Source organism: Tupaia chinensis, unplaced genomic scaffold (genome assembly GCF_000334495.1).
Source record: "Tupaia chinensis unplaced genomic scaffold, TupChi_1.0 Scaffold143728_1, whole genome shotgun sequence".
Lineage (NCBI taxonomy): Eukaryota > Metazoa > Chordata > Mammalia > Scandentia > Tupaiidae > Tupaia > Tupaia belangeri.
The window spans coordinates 752338-777403 of record NW_006203577.1 but is presented as its reverse complement, the minus strand read 5'-3'; the positions used below and the strand labels follow the sequence as shown (position 1 = coordinate 777403).

The window sequence follows — 25066 nt, the reverse complement described above, 5'->3', positions numbered from 1 at the left end:
TGTGATGGAATTTACTAATGACCTAAATTAATTCCTCTTCACCAATCAAGGCTTAATTCCTCCAGGTATGATTTGTGCACCGAGTACTTTTCGTGTAGTCATTGAAACTGTCTAACTCCCTGATCAGAGACGACCCGGACTGGAGCTGACCGAACCCAGTTGCCCTATTTGCAATGAAGCTGCTTCTCCAAGGTCACACTGCATTTCCTGCGGGGAAGCATTTTTAAACCGATTCTGGGTTTTAGCTAGAATCAAAGGAATGAAACTTGTTCTTACATAAACACAATTTGATGTCTCTGCACGTACACTGGAACCATACGACTGGCTTGTAAATATCCTCCCAGACAGCGCTGTAATTTTCCAGTTAGTTTCATAATACTCAGCGACACAACCAAGTGCATTTACACTGTACACCAGGATGCGGGGACCCCACAGAACACTAGAAATAACTCATTTCCCTCTTCTATTTATAGATGCTAAAGCGTAACATGCAGAGAAAAGTACCTAGGCACGATTTGTTTATAGACCTAAAACATTCCTGCGTAATGTCAGATAAAAGCAGACTGGAGTGTTTAATGTACCCATGTGTGTTCGAAGCTGGAAGGTTTTCATCAGCTCACCCAGGGCAGACACCTACCCCCTCACCATCTTCTGGACACACTCGGCGCTCACTTCAATTTTGCCGTGTTTTTCTTCCCATCACAGAAATGTACATTCATCCCCTATTTCTCTCTTAGTTAAGTCCTGGTTTAATTTTAACTGTCAGTTCCAAGCTCGTCTTCCAACACTGGCCTGCTCAGGCTGGTCTCTAAAATGCTCCAATTCCTGGCTCCCTCCAGAGAGGTAACTAGCTTGACCCTCAGGCCTGTCCAAGGCCCACACCTTGTCTCCCGAAGCCTCCCTCAACCCGTGTTCCTCCCGGACCTTCCATCTCTGGAGGCCGACTGGCCCACACTCGCACCTTTCTCGGTGGCCCCTGGCCAAGATGGCTCTTCAGTGCACTCTCACTCGGCCTAAGTCCCTCTTGCTTTTAAATGTTCTTAAATCCGATGTCAACGGAGAAGCCTTTTTACAACCACCTTTAACAAGGCCACCTGTGCTTCTCTTTGTAGTCATTAATTACTCCACCTGCTTGCGCTGAAGGTAGATATTTCATCCCTTTATGTTGTTTTTACTAACAGACTGACAAAGTTCTAGTCTCACAAGTCACCATCTAGTGCCATGAACAGAGGCCACTAAGCGGCACGCGGCGAGGATGGAGAACAGAGCCTCACTATCCTCCTTCGGTTTTCCTTACAAGAATTTTAAAAGCATTTACTTATGAAATAGGCATGTGTAGCTGGTCTTTTTTCCTACAGAGAACACCCTGGAATGTGCTCTGGAGCTGGAAAACACCTGCCGCGTGCCTGAGTCCTGACTGCGGTGTGCCTTGGGCTCAGGCGCAGAGAATGAGGCTGCGCTGAGCTGAGTTAGTGACCAGCGTCTCAGTGAAGGGTGGCCCCCTATGTGACTGAAGCCGCGTAACCTCAAGCAAACTCCTCCTTTATGTGAGAAGGCAGGCCGGTTCTTGCTCCCGCCTCCTCCTGCACCTGGAAGGTTGCTGTTCCCGCCCAATTTTCAGCGGCACAGAGAGGTCTTTTCACACAGTTATGTATAAACAGGTACCAGTTTTGATTTTATTTCATATTAACATACATGACACATCAAAATGAGAAATGCACAATTTATCCGTTCAACAGCTTGCCTTACCGTCAAGGAACACTATATTCATAGTAGGCATTTATACAGTCTTTCCACCTCACTTTACAAAAGTCCTAAACCAGGCTCCAGCATTTCTCACACACAAGTCTAGTTTTTCTCTAAAAATCACCATTCTGTATCATCCCAGTAGACTCCAGGGCTTCCCCGATGACCACGTACCGAAGGGCAGCCACCTCTGGCCCTGCACAGGCGGCCAGCAACCCCTCGGCTCATATCTGAGGCTGCCCCTCCAGCACGGTGGTCCTGACTCCGAGACTGATGATTTGACACTAGCGATCACGGACTACAGGCTGCAGTGTGCCACTACGCCACCGTGCCAGGAAGGCCGGGGACCACGGCTGGGGAGACCCTACGTGATGAAGGGCCAACTCGGCCCAGAGCTCGTGCTGAAGCCAAGTTCCCAACCCTGGGACACACGTAGCAATGGAATTACTGCTTTAATCTCTTCAAAGTGTTGGCAGATGTGACCAGACTCTGCAAATGGTGAACTGTCACACTTTTGGTGTGTCTGCATAACACACCCAGAATTACGGTGTGAAACCTTGAGAATGCTCAGATTACATTACAAATTTTAAAGGTCTATGTAAAAACAAACTCAGACCAGAACTTGTCCGAGATGGTAACAACGAAATTCCCACGCAGCGGGCTCTGGTTTGCCTTCGCTGGACACTCACACCCCACACATCTGCACATCCCCACGTGGACTTATGTCCGTGAAGCTCATGGTCCCCAAGACCACGTTGGTCAGCCGGGAATTCTGACACTCTGAGCTGGTTTTAGCAGTCACCACAGGAAACGTTAGGTCACACCCTAGCCGAAGGACTGTCCATTTCTCCAACAGAAAAACCTGAGATATGAGAGTCAGCAACAAACGACGCTTACAGTAAAGGAAAGGACGACGACAACGCCCACCACCCCACCCCGAGAGAGCTGCTGACTGAGTTAAGGCTTTAAAAGAGGACCACACCGTCGCGGATAAACGTAAGCCAGGAAGTTTCAAAGCAGAGATGTACTGTCGCCTCTTCACTCGCTCTGACGACCTCCTGTTTCAGCTGCCAGGACAGAGCCCGCACAGTGATCGCAGGCCGAGGATGGAGACACCACCGTGGCCTTGCGCCGTCTGCTGTGCTTCTACAAGAAGCGAGCTGGGACAGTTCTCCAGAAAGGCTGGCTGTGGCTGTCCAGAACACACAGCGAAGTGAGATTCAGCCACCTCCTCGGCACCTCCCTATTCTGTCTGTGACTCTCCCTTGCTTGCTAAAGCCTCTCTCAGTCCTACTGGTAAATCTGAAAGCCTGGGGAAATTATGGAAATACCACTTTATGGCAGGCCAAGAGGGGGGAAAGCTACCAAGGAAGTAAGTGTCCTGCTTCTCCTAAGCAATTTTACTTTCCTTCCTCTTCCAGTACCCCCCACCCGCCTTGTGCACATGCGCAAGGCAGTCTTCTGTAAGAGCCGGCCTGGTGGCTACATCGTCTATGCCGCGTCCACGCGAGGAAACAGATCTCCTCGGGCTGAGCCCTCGCAGGCGCTGCTGTTCTGCCACCGACCCGGATCATTTCACATTTGGCTTTAAACCGAGTTCATCTTTATTTAAAGGACTAACCATCCCATTTTAAACAATTCTTTGATTTGGGAAGAGGGAGGCAGACTCGTTTAGCCTCCCAACCTTAGCTTGAATCATGACGCTGCCAGATCCCCCCGCTTGCAAGTGGGATCCTAGACGGGTTCCCCCCACCTCTCTCCACAGAGCTGAGAAGAAAAGCGACCCCTCCCCATGCAGGTCCAACGGGAATTCTGTGCACACACAGTCTAAATCGGTCTGAAAAGTTGGCCTAGCTCCCTGCCTATTCACGATGCCTAGAAAACGGGCGACCAGACGCAGCAGTGGTGAGAGCCCCGACTCCCTGTCTGAGGTACTGGGTTCTAAAGCAGATCTTGGCAAGGCCCCCAATGGTGCGTCCAGCAGAATGATGCTCGCGTCACGTGGCTGCCAGGTGACCTTGGATTCGTGACTCCACTTTGGATCTGATCATTTCTCTTGGATTTACCATTAGGTTCTGTCCCTAAGAGGGTCCCCTCACCTGACCCGCAAGCTGGCTCAGTCTCGGCGCTAAGGTGCTCCAGGAAGGGGCTAGACAGAGACTAGTTCTTGACATCTCTTTGTGGCACATGGGAACCATAGGGGTTCCTGTCCTCTACTAACAAATTTGCTTTTGTAAGAACAAGAGGATGTGTAATTCACCAAATAAAATTCTAGCATCTGCCCTTCCACTTGTGTTGAGAGAAATACTAGCTGATCTCTCAAATGCAGACATTGAGAAAGAATGACTGTGTTGATCCATCTTTTGCTTTTACACCATAGCTCCATTTTCCAAAAATATATATGTATGTACATATATATATTTCAGATTTACAGGGAATATTTTTATGAACGAGAAGACAATTGTCAATGGAAGTCATGACGTCATCTTCTCAGGAGACCTCAATGACCTCCATGCTGCCTGAAAAACTAGACTGACTGCCCACTTTGCCCAGCTCTTCCCGTGACCTGTTCTCTGACATGATGCTCTCTCCAAATTCCATCTGGCAGCTCCTGCGCTTAAACTGCTTTTCAAAGGGGCTCTCTTCGTGCCAGCTCCGCCGCGAGTCTGCCCTGTCACTGGGCTTCTGCCGCCTGCGCACAGAGTAGACTTGGTCACTGCACGTGGGCAGCTGGCTACAGCTGTACGCAGGGTAACTGGCGTTGCCGCCATAGATGGCTGAGGCAGAGTAGAAGTGAGAGGACTCCGTGGCAAAATACCAACTATTGGTCAAGGAAGGGGTGGAGGTCTGGGGAGCCAAGATATCCGAGTGCCAGCCCTTGAGGCCCAGCCCAGCAGCGGACTTCGTGAGGTGTTGCTGGCTGGTGGAAAGGCCAAAGAGGAAGCCAGGGTGGTAATTGTCCTCCACACTCCCGCTCCGATGCAGTGGTGCTGGGAGGGCCCGCTGGGTGGCCCCACTGTTGCTGGTTCTTACTGAGTGTAAGCGCTTGCTCTGGCCCTCAGGAGGCCGGCTAGGCTGGGGCTTCGGGGGCATGTTGGCTTCCTCCGTATCTGGGCTGGTTTCTGGAGTCTGCTCTGATACTTCCTGAACTGGGGAGAACTGGCAGGGCTTGCTGGCCCCATCCAGCGTGGTGGAAGGTTTGTAGAATTCCAAAGCATCTTCTGATGAGGAGAAACCGTGTAAGGATGCCGCCACGCTGGCGGAATATGAGACTGATTTGATGTCCAGGGAGAAGGAACGCTTGAGCTTATTGCTGTCTTCCAGCTTGTCTGAGGACAGGTGGAGCCCGCCGAGTGCCTGTACCAGGGGACTGTCCTCCAGCAGGGGTGGCTGGATGCTGGGCACACCAGCAGTGTGCACAGGCCTCGGCCCTGCTGCCTCTGAGGTAGCAGAGTTGGTGCAGGGTGGACTGAGGGGTGTCTCGCTTTTCTGTCCACCCTCTGAGGCTGTAGGGACAGGTTCATTTGGCTTCTCCAGGTGCAGCAGCTTGAGTTTGCTCTTTGGCCCTGACGCGCCAGTCTGGTTCCTAATCTTCCTCTCGTAGTCTAGGAGTTGGCCCAGAAAATTGAAGTTCGGAGATATGGTAGGTCTTTTTTCTTTTACAAATCTATGAAGAGAGGAAAAAGAAGAGGAAACCTCGATTTTACTACTGTTACGGTGTGAACGATGGTTTGGACCCCAAGGTTTCATGACGTGAAATTAGATGTTGAGAAGTGGTGAGGCCTAGGAGGCTCGGGCGCCATGAGGACTGCATCACGGAGGCAAAGGTCTCATGAACACATCAGTGATGTCTTATGAGACCCAGTGAGTTCTAGCTCTCCTGAAAAGAGGCTGGTTCTCAGGACAGCTGGTTGTTATTCTTTTTGTAAAGAATTATTCAGCTTTGTTTATTATTATTGTTTTTTTATTTGCTATAGGGCACATGCACTCACCAGAGAGAGAAAGGGGGAGAGAGTGAGAAAGCAAGTCACCTGGTCCTGGACTCAAACGGTGGTCAGCCATGTGGGAGTTCAGTGCCTTAACCATCCCACCTGCTGGCTCCAAGAGCTAGTTGTTACTAAAGAGCAAGCTTCTGACAGCTCTCCCTGCACATGCCAGCCATCCTCGATGTGTCTGACAGCTACGATGTAGGCCTAGGCCCTGGACTTGCCAGTCACTAGAATTGTGAGTCAAAATCAACCCCTACTCTGGGGTCTGCAGGTAGCATGGTGGTTAAGGTGCTAGATTCCCACATGACTGACTCTGGTTCAAGTCCCAGACCTGGTAGCTTGAAAATCACTCTGGGCACGTGTGCATGCATGCCCAAAGTTCTGAGAGAAGAACGGAGGGAAGGGATTGCAGTATAGCCATCCCCCTAGAAGATGATTTTCCACTCACCCCCTCCTCTCCAGTGAGTCCATGTGCCCTATGACAGAGACTGAAAGATAAGTAAACAAACAAACCCCTATTCTTTTACATTCATCTACTCTCAGGTATTTTTGTTAGCAATGCAAAAACAGACTCACTATAGCTAAACATATACTAACTATACCAAAGACAACGATACCTAAGAATATTAAGTGAGTATTTAATATGGGAATTATGAGGGAGGCTGGGCACACAAGCAGTGTGCACAGGCCTCGGCCTTGCTGCCTCTGAGGTAGCAGAGTTGGTGCAGGGTGGACTGAGGGGTGTCTCGCTTTTCTGTCCACCCTCTGAGGCTGTAGGGACAGGTTCATTTGGCTTCTCCAGGTGCAGCAGCTTGAGTTTGCTCTTTGGCCCTGACGCGCCAGTCTGGTTCCTAATCTTCCTCTCGTAGTCTAGGAGTTGGCCCAGAAAATTGAAGTTCGGAGATATGGTAGGTCTTTTTTCTTTTACAAATCTATGAAGAGAGGAAAAAGAAGAGGAAACCTCGATTTTACTACTGTTACGGTGTGAACGATGGTTTGGACCCCAAGGTTTCATGACGTGAAATTAGATGTTGAGAAGTGGTGAGGCCTAGGAGGCTCGGGCGCCATGAGGACTGCATCACGGAGGCAAAGGTCTCATGAACACATCAGTGATGTCTTATGAGACCCAGTGAGTTCTAGCTCTCCTGAAAAGAGGCTGGTTCTCAGGACAGCTGGTTGTTATTCTTTTTGTAAAGAATTATTCAGCTTTGTTTATTATTATTGTTTTTTTATTTGCTATAGGGCACATGCACTCACCAGAGAGAGAAAGGGGGAGAGAGTGAGAAAGCAAGTCACCTGGTCCTGGACTCAAACGGTGGTCAGCCATGTGGGAGTTCAGTGCCTTAACCATCCCACCTGCTGGCTCCAAGAGCTAGTTGTTACTAAAGAGCAAGCTTCTGACAGCTCTCCCTGCACATGCCAGCCATCCTCGATGTGTCTGACAGCTACGATGTAGGCCTAGGCCCTGGACTTGCCAGTCACTAGAATTGTGAGTCAAAATCAACCCCTACTCTGGGGTCTGCAGGTAGCATGGTGGTTAAGGTGCTAGATTCCCACATGACTGACTCTGGTTCAAGTCCCAGACCTGGTAGCTTGAAAATCACTCTGGGCACGTGTGCATGCATGCCCAAAGTTCTGAGAGAAGAACGGAGGGAAGGGATTGCAGTATAGCCATCCCCCTAGAAGATGATTTTCCACTCACCCCCTCCTCTCCAGTGAGTCCATGTGCCCTATGACAGAGACTGAAAGATAAGTAAACAAACAAACCCCTATTCTTTTACATTCATCTACTCTCAGGTATTTTTGTTAGCAATGCAAAAACAGACTCACTATAGCTAAACATATACTAACTATACCAAAGACAACGATACCTAAGAATATTAAGTGAGTATTTAATATGGGAATTATGAAAGACCAAGTACCTTCAGGAGACAATTGGTTTAAAAGTCTGAGCAGCTGCCTCACAGTGAAGAGTACAAAGAATGCTTTGTTGGGAAGCCTCACGGCATGACCCTGGAAATACTAGAGAGGGGACCAGACCCCCAGTGCTCTCGCTTTGGTCACCTTACTTCAAGGAGCAAAGGTCTCCAATGCCATTGACAGGGGCTGAGTCTTGGCTCACCACCTCGGCCTCAAAACACACATGCAACAATGCTGCCATCAGAAGTCCGGCAGAACGCACACTCTCCTGCTTCAACTTCCCAATGTGTTTTCCATGATCCAACCTCCACCTGAAGTCCCCACAGCCACCTCTCAAGAAATTCCACATTTCAAATGAGTGATTAAAAAAAGGTGACTGTTGGTTTCAAAGCACATATTCTGAGTTTCTTCTTTATTTTTACTCAACATGACAGAACGACCAGCTATGACGTAGTCTCTGCATGCTAAGCACTGTGCTAAAGCTTTGAAATATTTAATCCTCAAGACTACCCTTTATCAGGTGGGTGTAATTATCCCCCATCATGCAGAACAGTCCTTAGGTAGCCTGTCCAAACTCACACAGCTACTAAATGATGGGGCTGGGATTCACTACCAACCCTAACACTGGCTTGGTGTGTCAAGAGTCGTCAAGATTCATCAAAGGTGCAGAATTAACGATGGGCCAGCCACGGTAGTGTGCACTGCTCAGGTGCAGCTCTCCACAACCGGAGGCTACATAGGAGGCCCAGGACCAGTTCCAGGTCCCACCTAAAGGCCTATAATCCCAGCATCTCAGGAAGGCTGAGGTGCGAGGATCACTCTGGCTGAGCAACGGAGTGAGTCCTTGTCTGAAAAACTGTCAGGTGTGGTGGTAACATCTACAACCCCAGCTGATAGGCAGCCTTTGTGTTTCCTTGAAGAAACAAATACTCTTAGAGATTACAGACAAATCTGTCCACGGTCCATGAATCTCACGGCACTCTTCAGATAACATAAGAGTAAAAAAACTACACTGAAAATCGGTATTTGGAAAAGGAAGGAGAGTGATTGCTTCGGCAGCATAGATACTAAAATAGGAATGATACAGAGAAGGTTAGCATGGCCCCTGTGCAAGGCTGATACACACATTTGTGAAGTGCTCCGTATGTATTTTTTTTTAGAGGTTTTTGCTATAGGGCACGTACACTCACCAGAAAGAGAGAGAGAGACAGAGAGACAGAACGTGAGAAATCACCCCCCAGGGGGTATGTTCATGCTGCAGTCCCTTCTCCTCCATTCTCCTCTCAGGATGTTGGGTATGCACACACATGCACCAGTGTTGAGTTTAAGCCACCGGGCCTGGGACTCGAACTGTAGTCGACTACATGAGAGTCCAGCGACATGGCCATTACGCCAACTGCTGGCCCCAGTGTTTCATATTTTTAATAAGAATACAAAAAACAGTCAAGAAAATGGCCACCCTAATGGTAGGGCCAAGTGTGGAAACATCAATATTAACGTTGAATATTAACTTCCAGGATTTGAATGGGAAGAGCAGATCACAGTAACACTGCAAATTCAACAAAAGAGAGATTACATGAGACTGAACTGATGAAATGGAATTCTATGATTTTTGACTAAAACATTACTGATTCTCTTCTATGCTTTGTCTTCCAAACTTAAAGATTTTTGTTTTCTTTTGAGTTGTTGATAGGCTCAGCAATTTGTTAAATTCCTTTTTTTTTAAAATTGAAACAAACTTTTCTCCCTTCCTGACCCCTCTGCAATTAGAAAATATTTGTGGACATTCTTATTTTATGGCAGAATGGTTATTTACATAAATTCAATAATACAATAGTATCTGTTGCCTTGCATCAGAAATTGAATTCTTATGGGGCTTTGTGAAATAACAGACCAAATTGAGACTAAACTTTTTTTTTTTTTTTTTCAAATAAGTTAGTTTATACCTTTCTTAAGTAAAAGGGGGTATGGAGAGCAGAAAAAATGTCTCAGAAGAAAATGACAGTGTACTTTTCACTAGATTTAAGCTTTGTCTCTATTTTTAGTTTAATTAAGATCTTTTGTGAAACAAAATGTGAAAAAGTGTTTAGCATGGGAGCGAGGGAAAGGGGGAAGAAAAAAGTGAAAGTACATTTAATTGACAAAAAATGAGACACTATTTGCAGATGATAATGTATATAGTAATTATCTTTGTCTTGACTGATATGCATGGTATTCGTGCAGGAAAAAGAAATGTACACTGTGAAGATATATGTCATTAAATGTAAATTTAAAAAAGAGGAAAAAAGAACAAAAAAGAAAAAAGGAGAAAAATAAAGTTCATGGAAATCAATTCATCTAAAGCAAAGTAATAAAGCAGCAATAACTGGCTGCAAATATAACAAGCATAAGTGCAGGGCCCTCACGACAGGACAGCTCTGCATGGCGAGGACCACGTTAGGGAGGAAAGCTGAGCAGAGGGCCCCCCTCCTCCGGTCTCCTCCTCCTCAAAGCTCTTGAGGTAGGTTGTTTCTTTTTTCCAAGTTTTCTACTTTCAGAAAAGAGTCCAGTTGTTGAGATAGGCTTCCTCTGTGTGTCTGTATTTTTCATTTTATATCACCTGACAACTAACCACCTCCACCTAGCCCACATACGGGACTCAGATTTACCAGTCACTAAGCGCAACTCTAGTTCTTAGAGGTATTTCCACTTGCCTGCCTTCTACTCTGAGAAACGGAGCAGGGGGCAACCCAGCCAGAATTACACACTGCAAACTCAGGTCAACTCCACATGTACGCGGTTTCCCTTAGCGAATGGGATTTGCTAGTTATGTGGCTTTACGCTTGGACATAGTAGGCCTTTTCCCCACAGCAACATGAAGTTTGAAGCAGAGTAGGGATTCCATAATGAGCATTCTACTGGGGCTTTTTTCCCTCCTCTATCATTCAGAACACCATAGTTACTTAATGTGAGAAAGACACAGCCTCCCATAACGAGATAGAGATACCTGCCTGAATTTGCTGTTACCTAAACTCAAAAAGTAGCTGAGGATGAATATGGCATATGATAGGGCAGAATTCATGCTAAATAATAAAACTGCATTCTTGGGCTACCAGGTGGCGTGGAAGTTGAGGCAGCTGGATCCCACATGTCTGACCTTGTGGTTTGAGTTTTGGATCTAACAGCTTGTAAATCATGCCAGACGCTTGTATGTTCGTGCCTAAAGTCCTGAGAGGAGAACGAAGGACAAAGTACTACAGTGTAGCCACCCCAGTCCAGGGAGTTATTTCTCACTTTTTATCTTTCTTTCTCTCTCTCTCTCTCCTCCCCACCCCGGGTCCCCTGTCTCTCTCTGGTGTACATACACATCCTATGGCAAAAGCAAACAAAAAAAGGGAATTCTTTCCCAATCTTTTTGAGACTAATTAACAATCTACAGCTCTCAAGGCCAGCAGGTGGTGTAGTGGTTAAGGTGCTGGACTCTTACATGGCCGACTGCAGTTCAAATCGCAGACCTGGTGGTGGCTTGCAACTCATGGTGGGCATGTGCATGTGCATGCACAAAATCCTGAGAATGGAGGAGAAGGGATTGTGGAATGGCTATTTCCTCTGGGGGAGGAGTATGATTTCTCACTTTCTGTCTCTGTCTCTTAGGTGAGCACATGCACTATAACAAAAACTCCTCAAAATAAATGAATGAAGGAAGGAAGGAAGGAATGAAAATCCACAGCTCCATATAGAGTGTGACTAAAATAATCATGACTGGCTTCAGTCTGGTCTCCCACCCCATGTCTCTTCATGTGTCAGATCAAATGAAAAGCCAGCACACATAAGCTGTGCACCTGCCCTCACCTGTAGGCTTCATCTAACGACATGTCCATCCTCTTCATTATGTAGGCGATGGCAATGGTGGCGGAGCGTGAGATCCCCGCTAGGCAGTGCACTAGGACACACCCATTGGAGGCTTTTGCTTTCTCTGTGGAAGTTAAATTCAAGAAAGGTCACTCATAGCAACTGTGTTCATCAGTGAAATCATGTTTCCATTTATACCTGAAAACATCCAAGTCTCACCTATTCACACCAAATTTATCTTTTCAATAGTCTTTTCTCTTATCATTCATTTATTTTTACATTTTCCCACAAACATTTACTTTATATATCAAAACATTTTTGCTCATACTCCATAGTTCTTGACAGCTAAACAACTTGCAAGATTTTGAAAAACTAAATTTTAAAGATAATGTTCAAAATATTTGTTATAATTTTGTGACTCTATAACAGCAGAGACAGTATGGTTTTAAATATTTTTGAGAAAATATTTATATGTCAACTACTTAAACTGTTGAAAAGCAAACACCCAGCTCACAAGTCACACATACACCTTCTCAATTCAGCCCTGCCTACTAAATATTCTGTGATATCCCATCTGCTAGCAAAGATCAATCTCATTTTCTTCCTTCACAGTCTTCCTCAAGATAATCCTCTGGTTGTAGCTGCTCTTTTGCAATCTCTACTGATTACAATGCTGGGCTGGAAAAGTCTAAGTTATTTTACGGTACAAATTCTTTCATATAGCTTCTCTAATTCTCTCTGCCAGGCAGAACTGTTTATGGTGCTAGGCCATCTTTTCAAGAGCTTCTGTTAGCTTACTTGAAATTTACCTTAGTTCCATAGTTTTCTGGTTTAATCTTCAGATATGACATTCCAGTCAAAGCCCTGTCCAATAACGAATATTTCCAATTTCTGATTCAAGGCAACAGGTATTATTGAACTTATGCAAATAACCCTTCTGCCACAAAATAAGAATACTCCCAAATATTTTCCAATTCCAGAGGGGTCAGGATGGGAGAAAAGTTTATATGTCCAATTTGAAGAAACAAACAAACAAGAAGAAAAAACATTTCAAAAAATTGCTGAACCTATCAACAACTCAATAGAAAGCAAAATCCTTAATTTGGGAAAACAAAGCATAGTAAAAAAAAAAATCAGTACTGTTTCACTCAAAAGTCATAAAATTCTATTTCACTAGTTCAGTCTTATGTAATTAACATCTCTTCTGTTGAATCTGCAGTGTGAATCTGTTGAATCTGTGGTCCGATCCTTCTGTTTAAATCTGGAAGTTAACATTCAACATTATTATTGATATTCCTTGTCCTCAGCATTAAGTTGAACATTTTCTTGGTTGCTTTTTGTTCTCTTATTCTTTAACTGCTGGTCCCTCTCTTGGTTGTTTTTTGTACTCTCATTTCTGTGTGTCCGACTTTAGTTTTTCTGGTATATCACTCCCCTCAGCCCTTCTCGGAAACAAATATAGTATTCTTGGGTGGGTATAGTATTGCTGGGTATAGTATTCTTGACTGATATTGTTTTTCACTTAACACTTTGAATACATTTTCCCATTCTTTCCTTGTTCCCATTGTTTCTGATGAGAGGTCTGATGTTAGACTGATGGGAGAACCTTTATAAGTAACCTGACATTTCTCTCTTGCCAATTTTAGTATCTTGTCTTTGTCTGTGGATTTGGCCAATCTGGCTATGATATGCCTTGGAGAAGATCTTCTTGGGTTGATTCTATGTGAGGTCCTTTGTATTTCTTGGGTCTGGATATTTTTGAATGCCTCTCTAGGTTTGGAAAGTTTTCTTCCAGGATTTCGTGGAATAGATTATCAATGCCCTTATTAGTTTCTTCATGTTCTGGGATACCAATTATCCAGATGTTTGGGTGCTTAATGGTATCTAGTATTTCTCATATAGTATTCTCATTTTTTTGTTGTTATTTTCTCAGTTTTTTTTTTCTAGGTCAGAGTTTTGCCTTCAACATCAGATATTTGATATTCTGCATAGATCACTCTGCTTTTAATACTTTCGAGGGAGGTTTTGATTTCCTGCATTGCAGCCTTTATCTCTAACAGCTCCATTGATACTTTCTTATAGTGTGTATTTCCTCTTTCAGATCATGCAAGAACTTCCTTCCTGGAACTCATCTCTTTTCTCCTTCATCTTCTGGAGTTCATCGTCTCTCGGATCTTGCATCTTGTTTAGTTTTGTCATTATGAATATTCTGAATTCTCTATCGGACGTTTCCACGAATTCCACCGTACTGTCTGTGGATGATGAAGGATTGCTCTTTTCTCTTAGGGGAGGGATATTTTCTTGGTTTCTCATATTTTTTTCTTTCTTTTTTTCTTTTTCTTTAAAGAAATCTTTTATTTGGTACATTTGAGGTTTACAAAGTGTTGAGATAAATACAGCTACATACAGATTAACATAATTTTTTTTCATTTGTGTGGTAAAAGAAGCTAAAATCTATTACACAAAATCTTACCTATTTCTTAATCTATTTTTTCATTTTTTGATCAATTAAATGGTTTTTCCCTGTTCCTCTCCTTCCCTATTACCTACCCCCCTATTATCCAACACCCTATATCATCTCTAGTACCTACAGTTGTCCTCCCTGTTATGATACCTTCCAATCTTTCAGTTTCTGTTCTTTCCTAAGTAAAAAATAATTTTTTTGTTTCAATAGATCTTTTTGGACCAGCCCTTGGCCTAGTGGTTAAGGCAGCTGAATCCCGCACAGCTGACCCTGCAGCCTGTGAAACATGCACAGAAAGAAAAATGGAGAGAAGACTGCTGTGGCATGACCATGCCCCATGGGAGATGCTTTCAATTTTCTCCCACCTATCACATACACACCCACTTGGCAAAATTTTAAAAGGAAAAAAAAATACTGATAGATCTTTCATATTTGTTTATTTACTTCCGCTGTCACCCTTAACTCTTCCTTTCCTTCTAAGTTTGGTATGTGCTTCATTTGCTAGCTCCTTGAGGTGCATTGTTAGGTTATCTGAAACCTTTCTACTTCTTAAATGAAGGTGTTTATTGCTATAAACTTCCTTCTTAGCATGGTGTTTGCTGTACCCCATAAGTTTCCCTGTGTTGTGTTCTCATTTTCACTTGTTTTGAGAAATATTTAAATTTCCTACTTAAGCCCTTCATTGGCCCAGTGTTCCAAGAGCATGATATTTAATCCCATATATCTTTACAGCTTCCTAAGTCCCTCTTTCTACTTTCTATTTTGATCCACTGTAGTCAGAAAAAGTACTTGATACAGATTTTAAAATTTTTGTTAAGGCTTATTTTGTAGCCTTACATATAGTCTATCCTGGAGAATGCTCTAGGGTGTTGATGAGCATGTATCCTGCATCTGCTGAATGAAATGTTTTATAAATGCCAAATTAAGTCCATTTGGTTTAACTCAGATTCTTAATTCTCTATTTAGCCAGATTGCACAATGCATTTGCAGGAGACAGAGAGAGGGAAAACAAGAAGCACTCCAAATGAGAGAATGATTATTCTGCAATTCTTTCTCCATCTCTCCCTCCTTTTGGGCATGCATACATACACACATGCTAGCATGTTTCTTGGGCTACTGGGTCTGAGGCTCTAACCAGATGGTTGACCATATAGAATCCAGCTGCCTTAACCACCAGGGAATGAGATAGCCCAATTCAGACTTTATCAAGGGTTTCCTATCTAGATGATCTCTCTAGTCCTGGGAATGGGGTGTCTATCTCTCCCCTTTGGATCCTGTAATATATGTTTTATATATTTGAGTGTATATGTAATTACCATCATTAAGTCATCTTGCCAAGTTGATTCTTGTATCATCATATAATGACTTCATTTCTACAAGAGACAGTAGGGTGGTGTGTGTTCATCAGAAAGAGCACACATCCCCCAATGGGGCATTATCACTCCATTTCCACATCTTGTCACAATATGGGGCACACAAGGCTGGAATGTTTGTCAAGCCAATAGGGCTAGGATTTAAACCAGTCATGTGAGACCTGACTGCTTTAACCATGAGGCTATGGGTCCATTTCTCTTTTTACAAACTTTTTATTTAAAAGTCTATTTTATCTGACACAACAAATCCTGCTTACTTTTGGTTTCCATTTCCATAAAACACTTTTCATTCTTTCACTTTCTGTTAATAAGTCATTATTACTGAAGTAAGATTTTTATGAAGTATACAGTTTGTCTTATATTTTTAAATCTATTCCACAAGTATATATCTAACCTGTTTACATTCAACTAATGAGGATTTTTTCCTATCATTTCATATTTTCTAATTTTGTATTTCACTTATTCCTTCATGTTAACTTTGTGATTTGATGATTTTCTCTACAGTTAAGGATTTTCTTTCTCACTTGTGTATATTCCCAGTGAGTTTTATACTTTCATGTGCTTCATTTATGATGGCAGTTATCCTTTTACTTCCAGATGTAGCACTTCCTTAAGCATTTCTTGTAAATCTGGTCTTGTGGAGACACATTTCCTCAGTTTTTGCTTGTCTGGGAAAGACTATTTTTCCTTCGCTTCTGAAGGACAGCTCTGCTGGATCAGGTATTCTTGGCTGAAGTTTTTTTCTTTCAATACTTTGAATATATCATGCCATTCTCTTCTGGCTAGTAAGGTTTCTAGAGAGAAATCTGCTGTTAGTCTAATGGGAATTCCCTTATATGTGACTTGTCCCTTTTCTCTTGTGGCTTTTAGAATTCTCTCCTTGTATTTACATTTTGATAGTTTCACTATAATGTGCCTTGGAGAGGGTCTTTTTGGGTTCAATCTTTTTGGGGGACCTTTGAGCTTCCTGAATCTGGATGTGCATCTCTCTCCCAAGACATGTGAAGTTTTCAGCTATTATTTCATGACATAATATTTCTATGTCTTTTCCTGTCTCTTCTCCTTCTGGAACTCACATATCACAAATATTTGTTCATTTAATACTGTCCCATATGTCCTGTATTCTTTTTTCTGTTTTTCTCTCTGACTGGATTATTTCAAATGACTTGTCTTCAAGTTTGGAAATTATTTCCTCTGCTTGAGAAAGTCTATCATTAAAGCGCCTGAAGTGTTCATTCTTTTTTTCTGTTTTTCTCTCTGGCTTTATTATTTCAAATGACTTGTCTTCAAGTTTGGAAATTCTTTCTTCTGCTTGATAAAGTCCATTGTTAATGTTCCCAATTATAGATTGGATTTCTTTCTTTGGCGCCTTCTGCTCCAAGATTTCTCCTTGGCCCTTTTTAAAGACCTCAGCTACTTCATGGATTGAATCTTTCAGACCATGTAATAATTCCATTAATTTGTTGAACTGCCTATCACTACTCTCTTGTATTGAGTTGAGTTTCCTTATAATAAAAATGTAGAATTCCTTTTTAGATATTTCACAGATTTCCTTCATTGTGGGGTATGTTGCTGGAGTATTACTGTATTGCTTTGGGAGTGTCATGCTAGCTTGTTTTTTCAGGTAGCTTGTATCCCTATATTGAGATTTGTTAAGCTGGTGAATAGTTGTCTGTATCAGTTTTATAGGATGGTGTTCCAGGTGAAAAGACTTTCTCCAGTAGTTGTGTCCTAGGATGCCAATTGTATAGACTATGTTGGCTTTGGCTCTAGGTAGGCACAGCAGTATAGTAGTATCTTCACCTGTAATCAGTATCAGTATACAGTGATGTAGCAGCCTCCCTGGCTGTTCTTGGAACGTAACAGGTGGGGCTTCTCAAGCAGCATAGTTATATCTACACTTACTCTCCCAACCTGATTCTTGAAGATGCAGAGGGTCAGACCCTCTCTGAAACTGAGCTGTGGGCAGGGTTGCTCACTCTGCCACTTCCATGAGACATACAAGTATGTGGGGGAGGTAAGGCTGCTTCAATAGCTCTTGGTGCTAGTGTTTTTGAGAGAGGGTGTTTGCCCAGCTGCTCCTACACAACGCAGGTGGGTATGGTAACAGGATGGCTTTGCCACAATCTGTGTGGCGGATGGTACAACAAAGACTGGACTTCTCCCCTCTGGTAATTCAGCAGTGTGGCTACCCCTGGTCACTCCCTAAATTGGGCTCAGGGCCCATGAGGGTTATATAATTGCTCTGTGGTAAAATTCAGGTGTCAAAGGTGTCAATGGTACTGCTGAAGGTTTCTTGCTTATTCTTTCACCAGAACAAGAAGTTCCTTCTAGCTCCTAGTTGATGTTGACTGGGGCGATAGGGCAGGAGATACTGAGCGCTACAAAGCTTTCCTGAGTCTCCGTGCTCTGCAGTGTCTCTACCACACTCATAATTCACTCCAACACAACAATGAATATCAGTTGCTTATTCTTTGTTTTGGTCCTTTTATCTTGAGAGGGATGCATGTTAGGCACTTCTAGTAGCCATCTTGTTGAAGTTTTTACAAAAGAAATTCTTTGAACCTGAAGCGTTCTGCAAGTCAGGCTACTGGAAAGATCCCAATTTGTATGTCAATAGTCTTCTGTGAGGTGGGTTAGAAAAGTGATTTCACATCCAAATTCTAACTCTGGGACAAGAAGAGTCCAGGGCGGACTGCGCTAAGGTCCCGGATCGCAGCCGCCAGCGGTTGGAGGGCTAACCACAATCTCACTGCCTACCCGCCGAATCCCCGGAGAGGACGAGTGGACCGCATGCCAGTTTCTCATATTTCTTGTGCCTCTGCAATGGTTTCTGGTCATTCTGTGACAAAATCTTTCCTCTACCTGTCTGAGTGTTTTGGGGGTCAGAGCATAGGTTCAGTCACCCTGGTCCCTGAATGTGCCAGGACACACCTCAGATTTAAAATGGCTTCTTGTCAGAGTGTTTTGGGGGTCTATAAGATCAGGCTTTTCCATTTCTAAGTTGTCTCCAAGCCATCTGTTCAAGATGCTGGTGTTCAAATAATTGTTCTTGACAGCTGCCACAACAGGGTGAATGACAAGCGTGGCTGAGGTGCCACCCAGGGTCTCTTTTCAATAGTTTTTGTTTTTATAAGAATTATTTTTTTATTTAACTTTATTTACGTATTCATTTGTTTATTTCTATTTGACCAGAGAGGGACAGAGTGAGAGAGTGAGAAAGTGAGAAAGCAAGCCTCCAGGCCCGGGACACAAACCACAGTCAGCCATGCGGGAATCCAGCACCCGTAACCACCACACCACCTGCCAGCCCCTCTATAGTCTTTTGAGGAAGGAGAAGACAATTTCCTCCCCACTGACATGCAGGGTAATCAAGGTCCAAAGGAATTGGAGCTACTATTATAAGTCAGGTGACCTTTTTTTTTTTTTAAAGAATTATTTATTAATGAATTTATTATTATTATTATTATTCAATTTGACCAGAAAGAGAGAGAAAGCAAGCTGCCAGGTCTGGGACCTGAACCGTGGTTGGCCATGTGGGAGTCCAGCACCTCAAGTACCATGCTACCTGCTAGCCTCTGCCTGACTCTTACTGCAGAGCTTTCCATGTATGTTTTTTACATTTTTTTCTGCCTGACTCTTACTGCAGAGCTTTCCATGCATGTTTTTTACATTTTTTTAAGCATTACTTATTTAATTTTATTTATTCTTTTTTTCCCCTCTTCTTCACCAGAGAGAGATAGGGAAAGTGAGAAAGTAAGCGACCAGGTCTGGGACTGGAACCATGGTCCGCCATGTGAGAGTGTCCAGTGCCTTAACCACCACACCACCTGCTGGTCCAATGTTTTTTACATTATTATTGTCATAAATTTTCCTGCATTGTAATAACATGATTCTACTCACTTTAGAGTAGAAAATTTCAGAACCACAGAAAAGTATATAAAGAAGAAAGTGTCATCAACACCCCACACCTATAAGATATAGCTAATATTTTGTTTACTCATGCTATCTGACACTTTAATTTTATTCCCTATTATAAAAAATTGGTATTTTTAATTTATTTTCAGTTCAAATACATGAGACATGTATTAGTATTTAAAAAGGAGAGAAGTGGGAAAGGAAGAGACTGAGTTACAAGATATCATATAATGACCAAAAGTTGGAAGACTGAGTCACTTTCACAATGCAGACATCATAGAACTTGTCTTCCTGAGCTCCCTATTTACAAAATGGCTCAGCTTTATTTTCTGAATTTAAGGGAAAAAAAACATGTATACATTACGAATCAGGTTTCCTAGGGTGTTCTAACACAGACCAGGAGAACCATTACCCTTCTCGATGCCCAGAAACCAGTCCCACTGTACCATCTCAGCCCCGACACACAGCAGGTCTCCAGGCACCATCAGAGCCGCCACCAGGAAATTCCAACAGGACCAGCTAGGGCTGCCGAGGGACTTCAAAGTTTAGCAAGGGCGCATGAAGTGATCATGCTGGCCTGGCAGCAGCTCAGTCTCCCCAGTCCTACGACTCGACCCTAAGCATGTACACGTGTGCTTGGCTATAAGCTGTGACCATGGAGCTGAACTAGACTGGACTTCGCCCCTCTGGTAATTCAGCAGTGTGGCTACCCCTGGTCACTCCCTAAATTGGGCTCAGGGCCCATGAGGGTTATATAATTGCTCTGTGGTAAAATTCAGGTGTCAAAGGTGTCAATGGTACTGCTGAAGGTTTCTTGCTTATTCTTTCACCAGAACAAGAAGTTCCTTCTAGCTCCTAGTTGATGTTGACTGGGGCGATAGGGCAGGAGATACTGAGCGCTACAAAGCTTTCCTGAGTCTCCGTGCTCTGCAGTGTCTCTACCACACTCATAATTCACTCCAACACAACAATGAATATCAGTTGCTTATTCTTTGTTTTGGTCCTTTTATCTTGAGAGGGATGCATGTTAGGCACTTCTAGTAGCCATCTTGTTGAAGTTTTTACAAAAGAAATTCTTTGAACCTGAAGCGTTCTGCAAGTCAGGCTACTGGAAAGATCCCAATTTGTATGTCAATAGTCTTCTGTGAGGTGGGTTAGAAAAGTGATTTCACATCCAAATTCTAACTCTGGGACAAGAAGAGTCCAGGGCGGACTGCGCTAAGGTCCCGGATCGCAGCCGCCAGCGGTTGGAGGGCTAACCACAATCTCACTGCCTACCCGCCGAATCCCCGGAGAGGACGAGTGGACCGCATGCCAGTTTCTCATATTTCTTGTGCCTCTGCAATGGTTTCTGGTCATTCTGTGACAAAATCTTTCCTCTACCTGTCTGAGTGTTTTGGGGGTCAGAGCATAGGTTCAGTCACCCTGGTCCCTGAATGTGCCAGGACACACCTCAGATTTAAAATGGCTTCTTGTCAGAGTGTTTTGGGGGTCTATAAGATCAGGCTTTTCCATTTCTAAGTTGTCTCCAAGCCATCTGTTCAAGATGCTGGTGTTCAAATAATTGTTCTTGACAGCTGCCACAACAGGGTGAATGACAAGCGTGGCTGAGGTGCCACCCAGGGTCTCTTTTCAATAGTTTTTGTTTTTATAAGAATTATTTTTTTATTTAACTTTATTTACGTATTCATTTGTTTATTTCTATTTGACCAGAGAGGGACAGAGTGAGAGAGTGAGAAAGTGAGAAAGCAAGCCTCCAGGCCCGGGACACAAACCACAGTCAGCCATGCGGGAATCCAGCACCCGTAACCACCACACCACCTGCCAGCCCCTCTATAGTCTTTTGAGGAAGGAGAAGACAATTTCCTCCCCACTGACATGCAGGGTAATCAAGGTCCAAAGGAATTGGAGCTACTATTATAAGTCAGGTGACCTTTTTTTTTTTTTAAAGAATTATTTATTAATGAATTTATTATTATTATTATTATTCAATTTGACCAGAAAGAGAGAGAAAGCAAGCTGCCAGGTCTGGGACCTGAACCGTGGTTGGCCATGTGGGAGTCCAGCACCTCAAGTACCATGCTACCTGCTAGCCTCTGCCTGACTCTTACTGCAGAGCTTTCCATGTATGTTTTTTACATTTTTTTAAGCATTACTTATTTAATTTTATTTATTCATTCATTTATTTTAATTTGACCAGAGAGAGATAGGGAAAGTGAGAAAGTAAGCGACCAGGTCTGGGACTGGAACCATGGTCCGCCATGTGAGAGTGTCCAGTGCCTTAACCACCACACCACCTGCTGGTCCAATGTTTTTTACATTATTATTGTCATAAATTTTCCTGCATTGTAATAACATGATTCTACTCACTTTAGAGTAGAAAATTTCAGAACCACAGAAAAGTATATAAAGAAGAAAGTGTCATCAACACCCCACACCTATAAGATATAGCTAATATTTTGTTTACTCATGCTATCTGACACTTTAATTTTATTCCCTATTATAAAAAATTGGTATTTTTAATTTATTTTCAGTTCAAATACATGAGACATGTATTAGTATTTAAAAAGGAGAGAAGTGGGAAAGGAAGAGACTGAGTTACAAGATATCATATAATGACCAAAAGTTGGAAGACTGAGTCACTTTCACAATGCAGACATCATAGAACTTGTCTTCCTGAGCTCCCTATTTACAAAATGGCTCAGCTTTATTTTCTGAATTTAAGGGAAAAAAAACATGTATACATTACGAATCAGGTTTCCTAGGGTGTTCTAACACAGACCAGGAGAACCATTACCCTTCTCGATGCCCAGAAACCAGTCCCACTGTACCATCTCAGCCCCGACACACAGCAGGTCTCCAGGCACCATCAGAGCCGCCACCAGGAAATTCCAACAGGACCAGCTAGGGCTGCCGAGGGACTTCAAAGTTTAGCAAGGGCGCATGAAGTGATCATGCTGGCCTGGCAGCAGCTCAGTCTCCCCAGTCCTACGACTCGACCCTAAGCATGTACACGTGTGCTTGGCTATAAGCTGTGACCATGGAGCTGAACTCTTCCCTACCTACTCTGGGTTTAGTTGATAGCACCACAAACTTGCCAAGCCTCACACTGAACATCATAACTAACAAAGATGCAGGGAATCGGATGTGGCAGCTGAGTAACACAGAGCTGCGCCAACGCCAGTCTTGCTGCCTATGTGACAGAGCTCTCAGAGGCCTGGGGGTATGATTTACTATTCAAGTGTTGTGTGTAACACATCATGGGGGTTTTAAATAATACATGAATGATCAGGCAGTAAGCGCTTCCCCTTCCAGATGGGGAAACCAAATGCAATCCAACAATAACACACGGACGCAGAGAGACACTGGAATGACTACTACACACAGTAATGCCGTGGCAGCCCATGTATCTCAAGTGGCATCCATCCTGTCGGCAGTCCTCTTCCCTCTCGGCTAGTCAGCATCTACCCCACACCACATACCGTATCTCCCCCTCTGCCTTGCTAAGAACCACAGAGCTACTATTTTCATTCAGTGTCATTAGGACTGACCATTCACACTTTTGTCAAAGTATTATACTTTTCCTAGTTCCCTATTAATTAGTTCTCGCCTTTTATCCCATTTTAATGTGTATGGGCAGGAATATATGAATTTTTAAATCCCAATTTTTTATTATAAGCAGATTCAAACCTTTATTGGACTGGACTGGGTTAAAGTTCTTTGTTTTTTAATTTTTTAAATTTTAATTTTACTTTCATTATTCTTATTTTTTAAAAATATTCAGTTGCTATACATCATTTGGCTTGTAAAGAGAATTTACCCAACATGAAATATATCTCAGACCAGTCCAGTTATTATTAATAGGTAATAAACCATTTCTGTGTCCTATAAATGTCTTATATCTCTCTATATTTTCTCCTTGATTTCCTTCCCTAGACTCTTCCCTTCTCCCAACCTCCTTCCATACTATCTATAGGATCCATAACTATTTTCACTGCTTTTATGTCATTCAATCTTTCTGTTTTTTAATGCTGGCAAGAGCCTCTCATTGTTTTAAATAATTATCTCAAAAACTAGACTATAAAAACTGAGAAGGGCCTTGCTTCTAATACTCCCCAAAAGGGGCTAATACTAGGTACACAGCATGCACCCTGATACTGACATTTTAAAAAGCAGTATCAAAAATTTTGAAAAAAGCTGGAAATAAAATGATGACAGTAAAGATGTGTTACGGGACCAGCAGTTAGCGATATAGCTATGTTGCTGGACTCCCATGTAGTCGACCGCAGTTCGAGTCTCGGATCCAGCGGCTTAAACTCACGCCAAGCGTCTGTGCGTGCGTGCCCAAGATCCCGAGAGGAGAATGGAGAAGGAATTGCGGCATGGTCATCCCCCCAGGGGGGTGATTTCTCGCTTTCTGTCTCTCTCTCTCTTTCTGGCGAGCGCACGCGCCCTATAGCAAAAACCTCTCCAGAAAAAAAAAAAAGATATTTTACAATGTTGAGGTTTCTGTATTTCAGTTTTCTCTTTTTCAAATTTTCTGTCTTGTGCTTACACTGCTTTTATAATCACAACTCTTTGGATGATGTATTTTAAAAACCAAATTAGGCCCAGCCACTGCAGTGTGCTAGATGTGGATTCCTGGTAGGCTGAGGCCACATGGAGGTCCAGATTCGAGCTGTCCACCTTAAACTATTGACAATGGTGGACATGCCTGTGTCCTGGCTACTTAGGAGTAGGGAGGACTGTGAATAGAAACCCTGTCTTAAAAACAAAACAACCCAAAACAACACGCACACGCATGCATTATTATATGGTAGTGGGGCTCATTAGCACACAGTCTTGGCAGATGGGAGTTGTAAACTGAGTCTGAGGCAGAGGCAGTACTACACATAGATCTGGCAGAGGGGAGAAGAGAAAGTGTACAAGGAAGTCCTGAGGTAGGATGGAGCAGAGTGCCCAGGAAACAGCTGCCTTGGCTGGCGTCAAGCTGTGTGGGAAGTAACTAGAAAGCAGGTTTCAAGGGCAGGGAGCAGGTGGGGAGGGTCCTGGCAATGTCAGGCTAAGGGCTACATTTTTAATGCAGGAAACTAAGGTGCCTCTGCAGGTTGCTGGATAGGGAACAAAGCAATGTTGGTAAAAACTGGAAATAAAAACAGCAGGCTGCCACCTCAGGAGTGTGTGGATGAAATCTAGGCTAACAGGTGAGAGGATCAAGAATGAAAAGGGTAAGACCCACTGACAACACAAAGGATAAAGTAAGGTGATAAGTAAGTGAAGTTACAGAGGACTGGACCATGGAAAACATGAAAAATGAAACATCTCATAATTTAAAAAAGTTTTAAGAGCCAATTATGAGCCTGGTACTTTACAAGGTATACAGTACACACACACCATCTGTTTTGTTTTTAAAGTTTGCATAGGGCAAGTGCAATCACAAGGCTGAGAGAGAAAGTGAGAAAGCACACCACCCCAGGGGATGGCCTCACCTCCCATTCTCCTCTCAGGATTTTGGGAAACCACAGACTCCTGGTGTGTTTCTCAAGCCACTGGGTCTGGGACTTGAACCACACAGTTGGCCATGTGGGATTGAGCTACCTTAACCAGGTACATAGCACATGGGAAGTCATGCTCTCTTAATGTTACTAAGAATGAGCAGTGGTTCCTGCTCAGCCACTCTTCACTAAAACTGCATTTTGAATATCCATCCCCAGTTTACTACCAGCAGACCTGATTCCACAGCACCAAAATGTCGCAATAGCAGCAAGGAATCAGAGACACTTCAGCAAAGGCCCAGGAAGCAGAACAGAATATGGTATAAACCA

At 43.4% G+C, this 25066-nt stretch overlaps 1 protein-coding gene and 1 non-coding gene across 2 annotated transcripts in view; one reads left to right on the top strand and one right to left on the bottom strand.

Moving 5' to 3' along the window:
• Positions 1–1650: 1650 nt before the first annotated feature.
• The window catches only part of DUSP16 (dual specificity phosphatase 16), a 109878-nt gene continuing 86462 nt past the window's right edge, over positions 1651–25066 (bottom strand). Inside the window, exons 6-7 of the mRNA XM_006164796.3 lie at positions 11487–11610; positions 1651–5413 (exon numbers count right to left, since the gene is read on the bottom strand). Coding sequence (XP_006164858.1) covers positions 4237–5413; positions 11487–11610 — 1301 coding nt within the window. The 3' untranslated portion in view covers positions 1651–4236. The remainder of the gene's footprint in view (positions 5414–11486; positions 11611–25066) is intronic.
• LOC114005385 (U6 spliceosomal RNA) lies at positions 8703–8805 on the top strand. Its single transcript, XR_003547249.1, has one exon. It is a non-coding gene; the product is annotated as a U6 spliceosomal RNA (small nuclear RNA).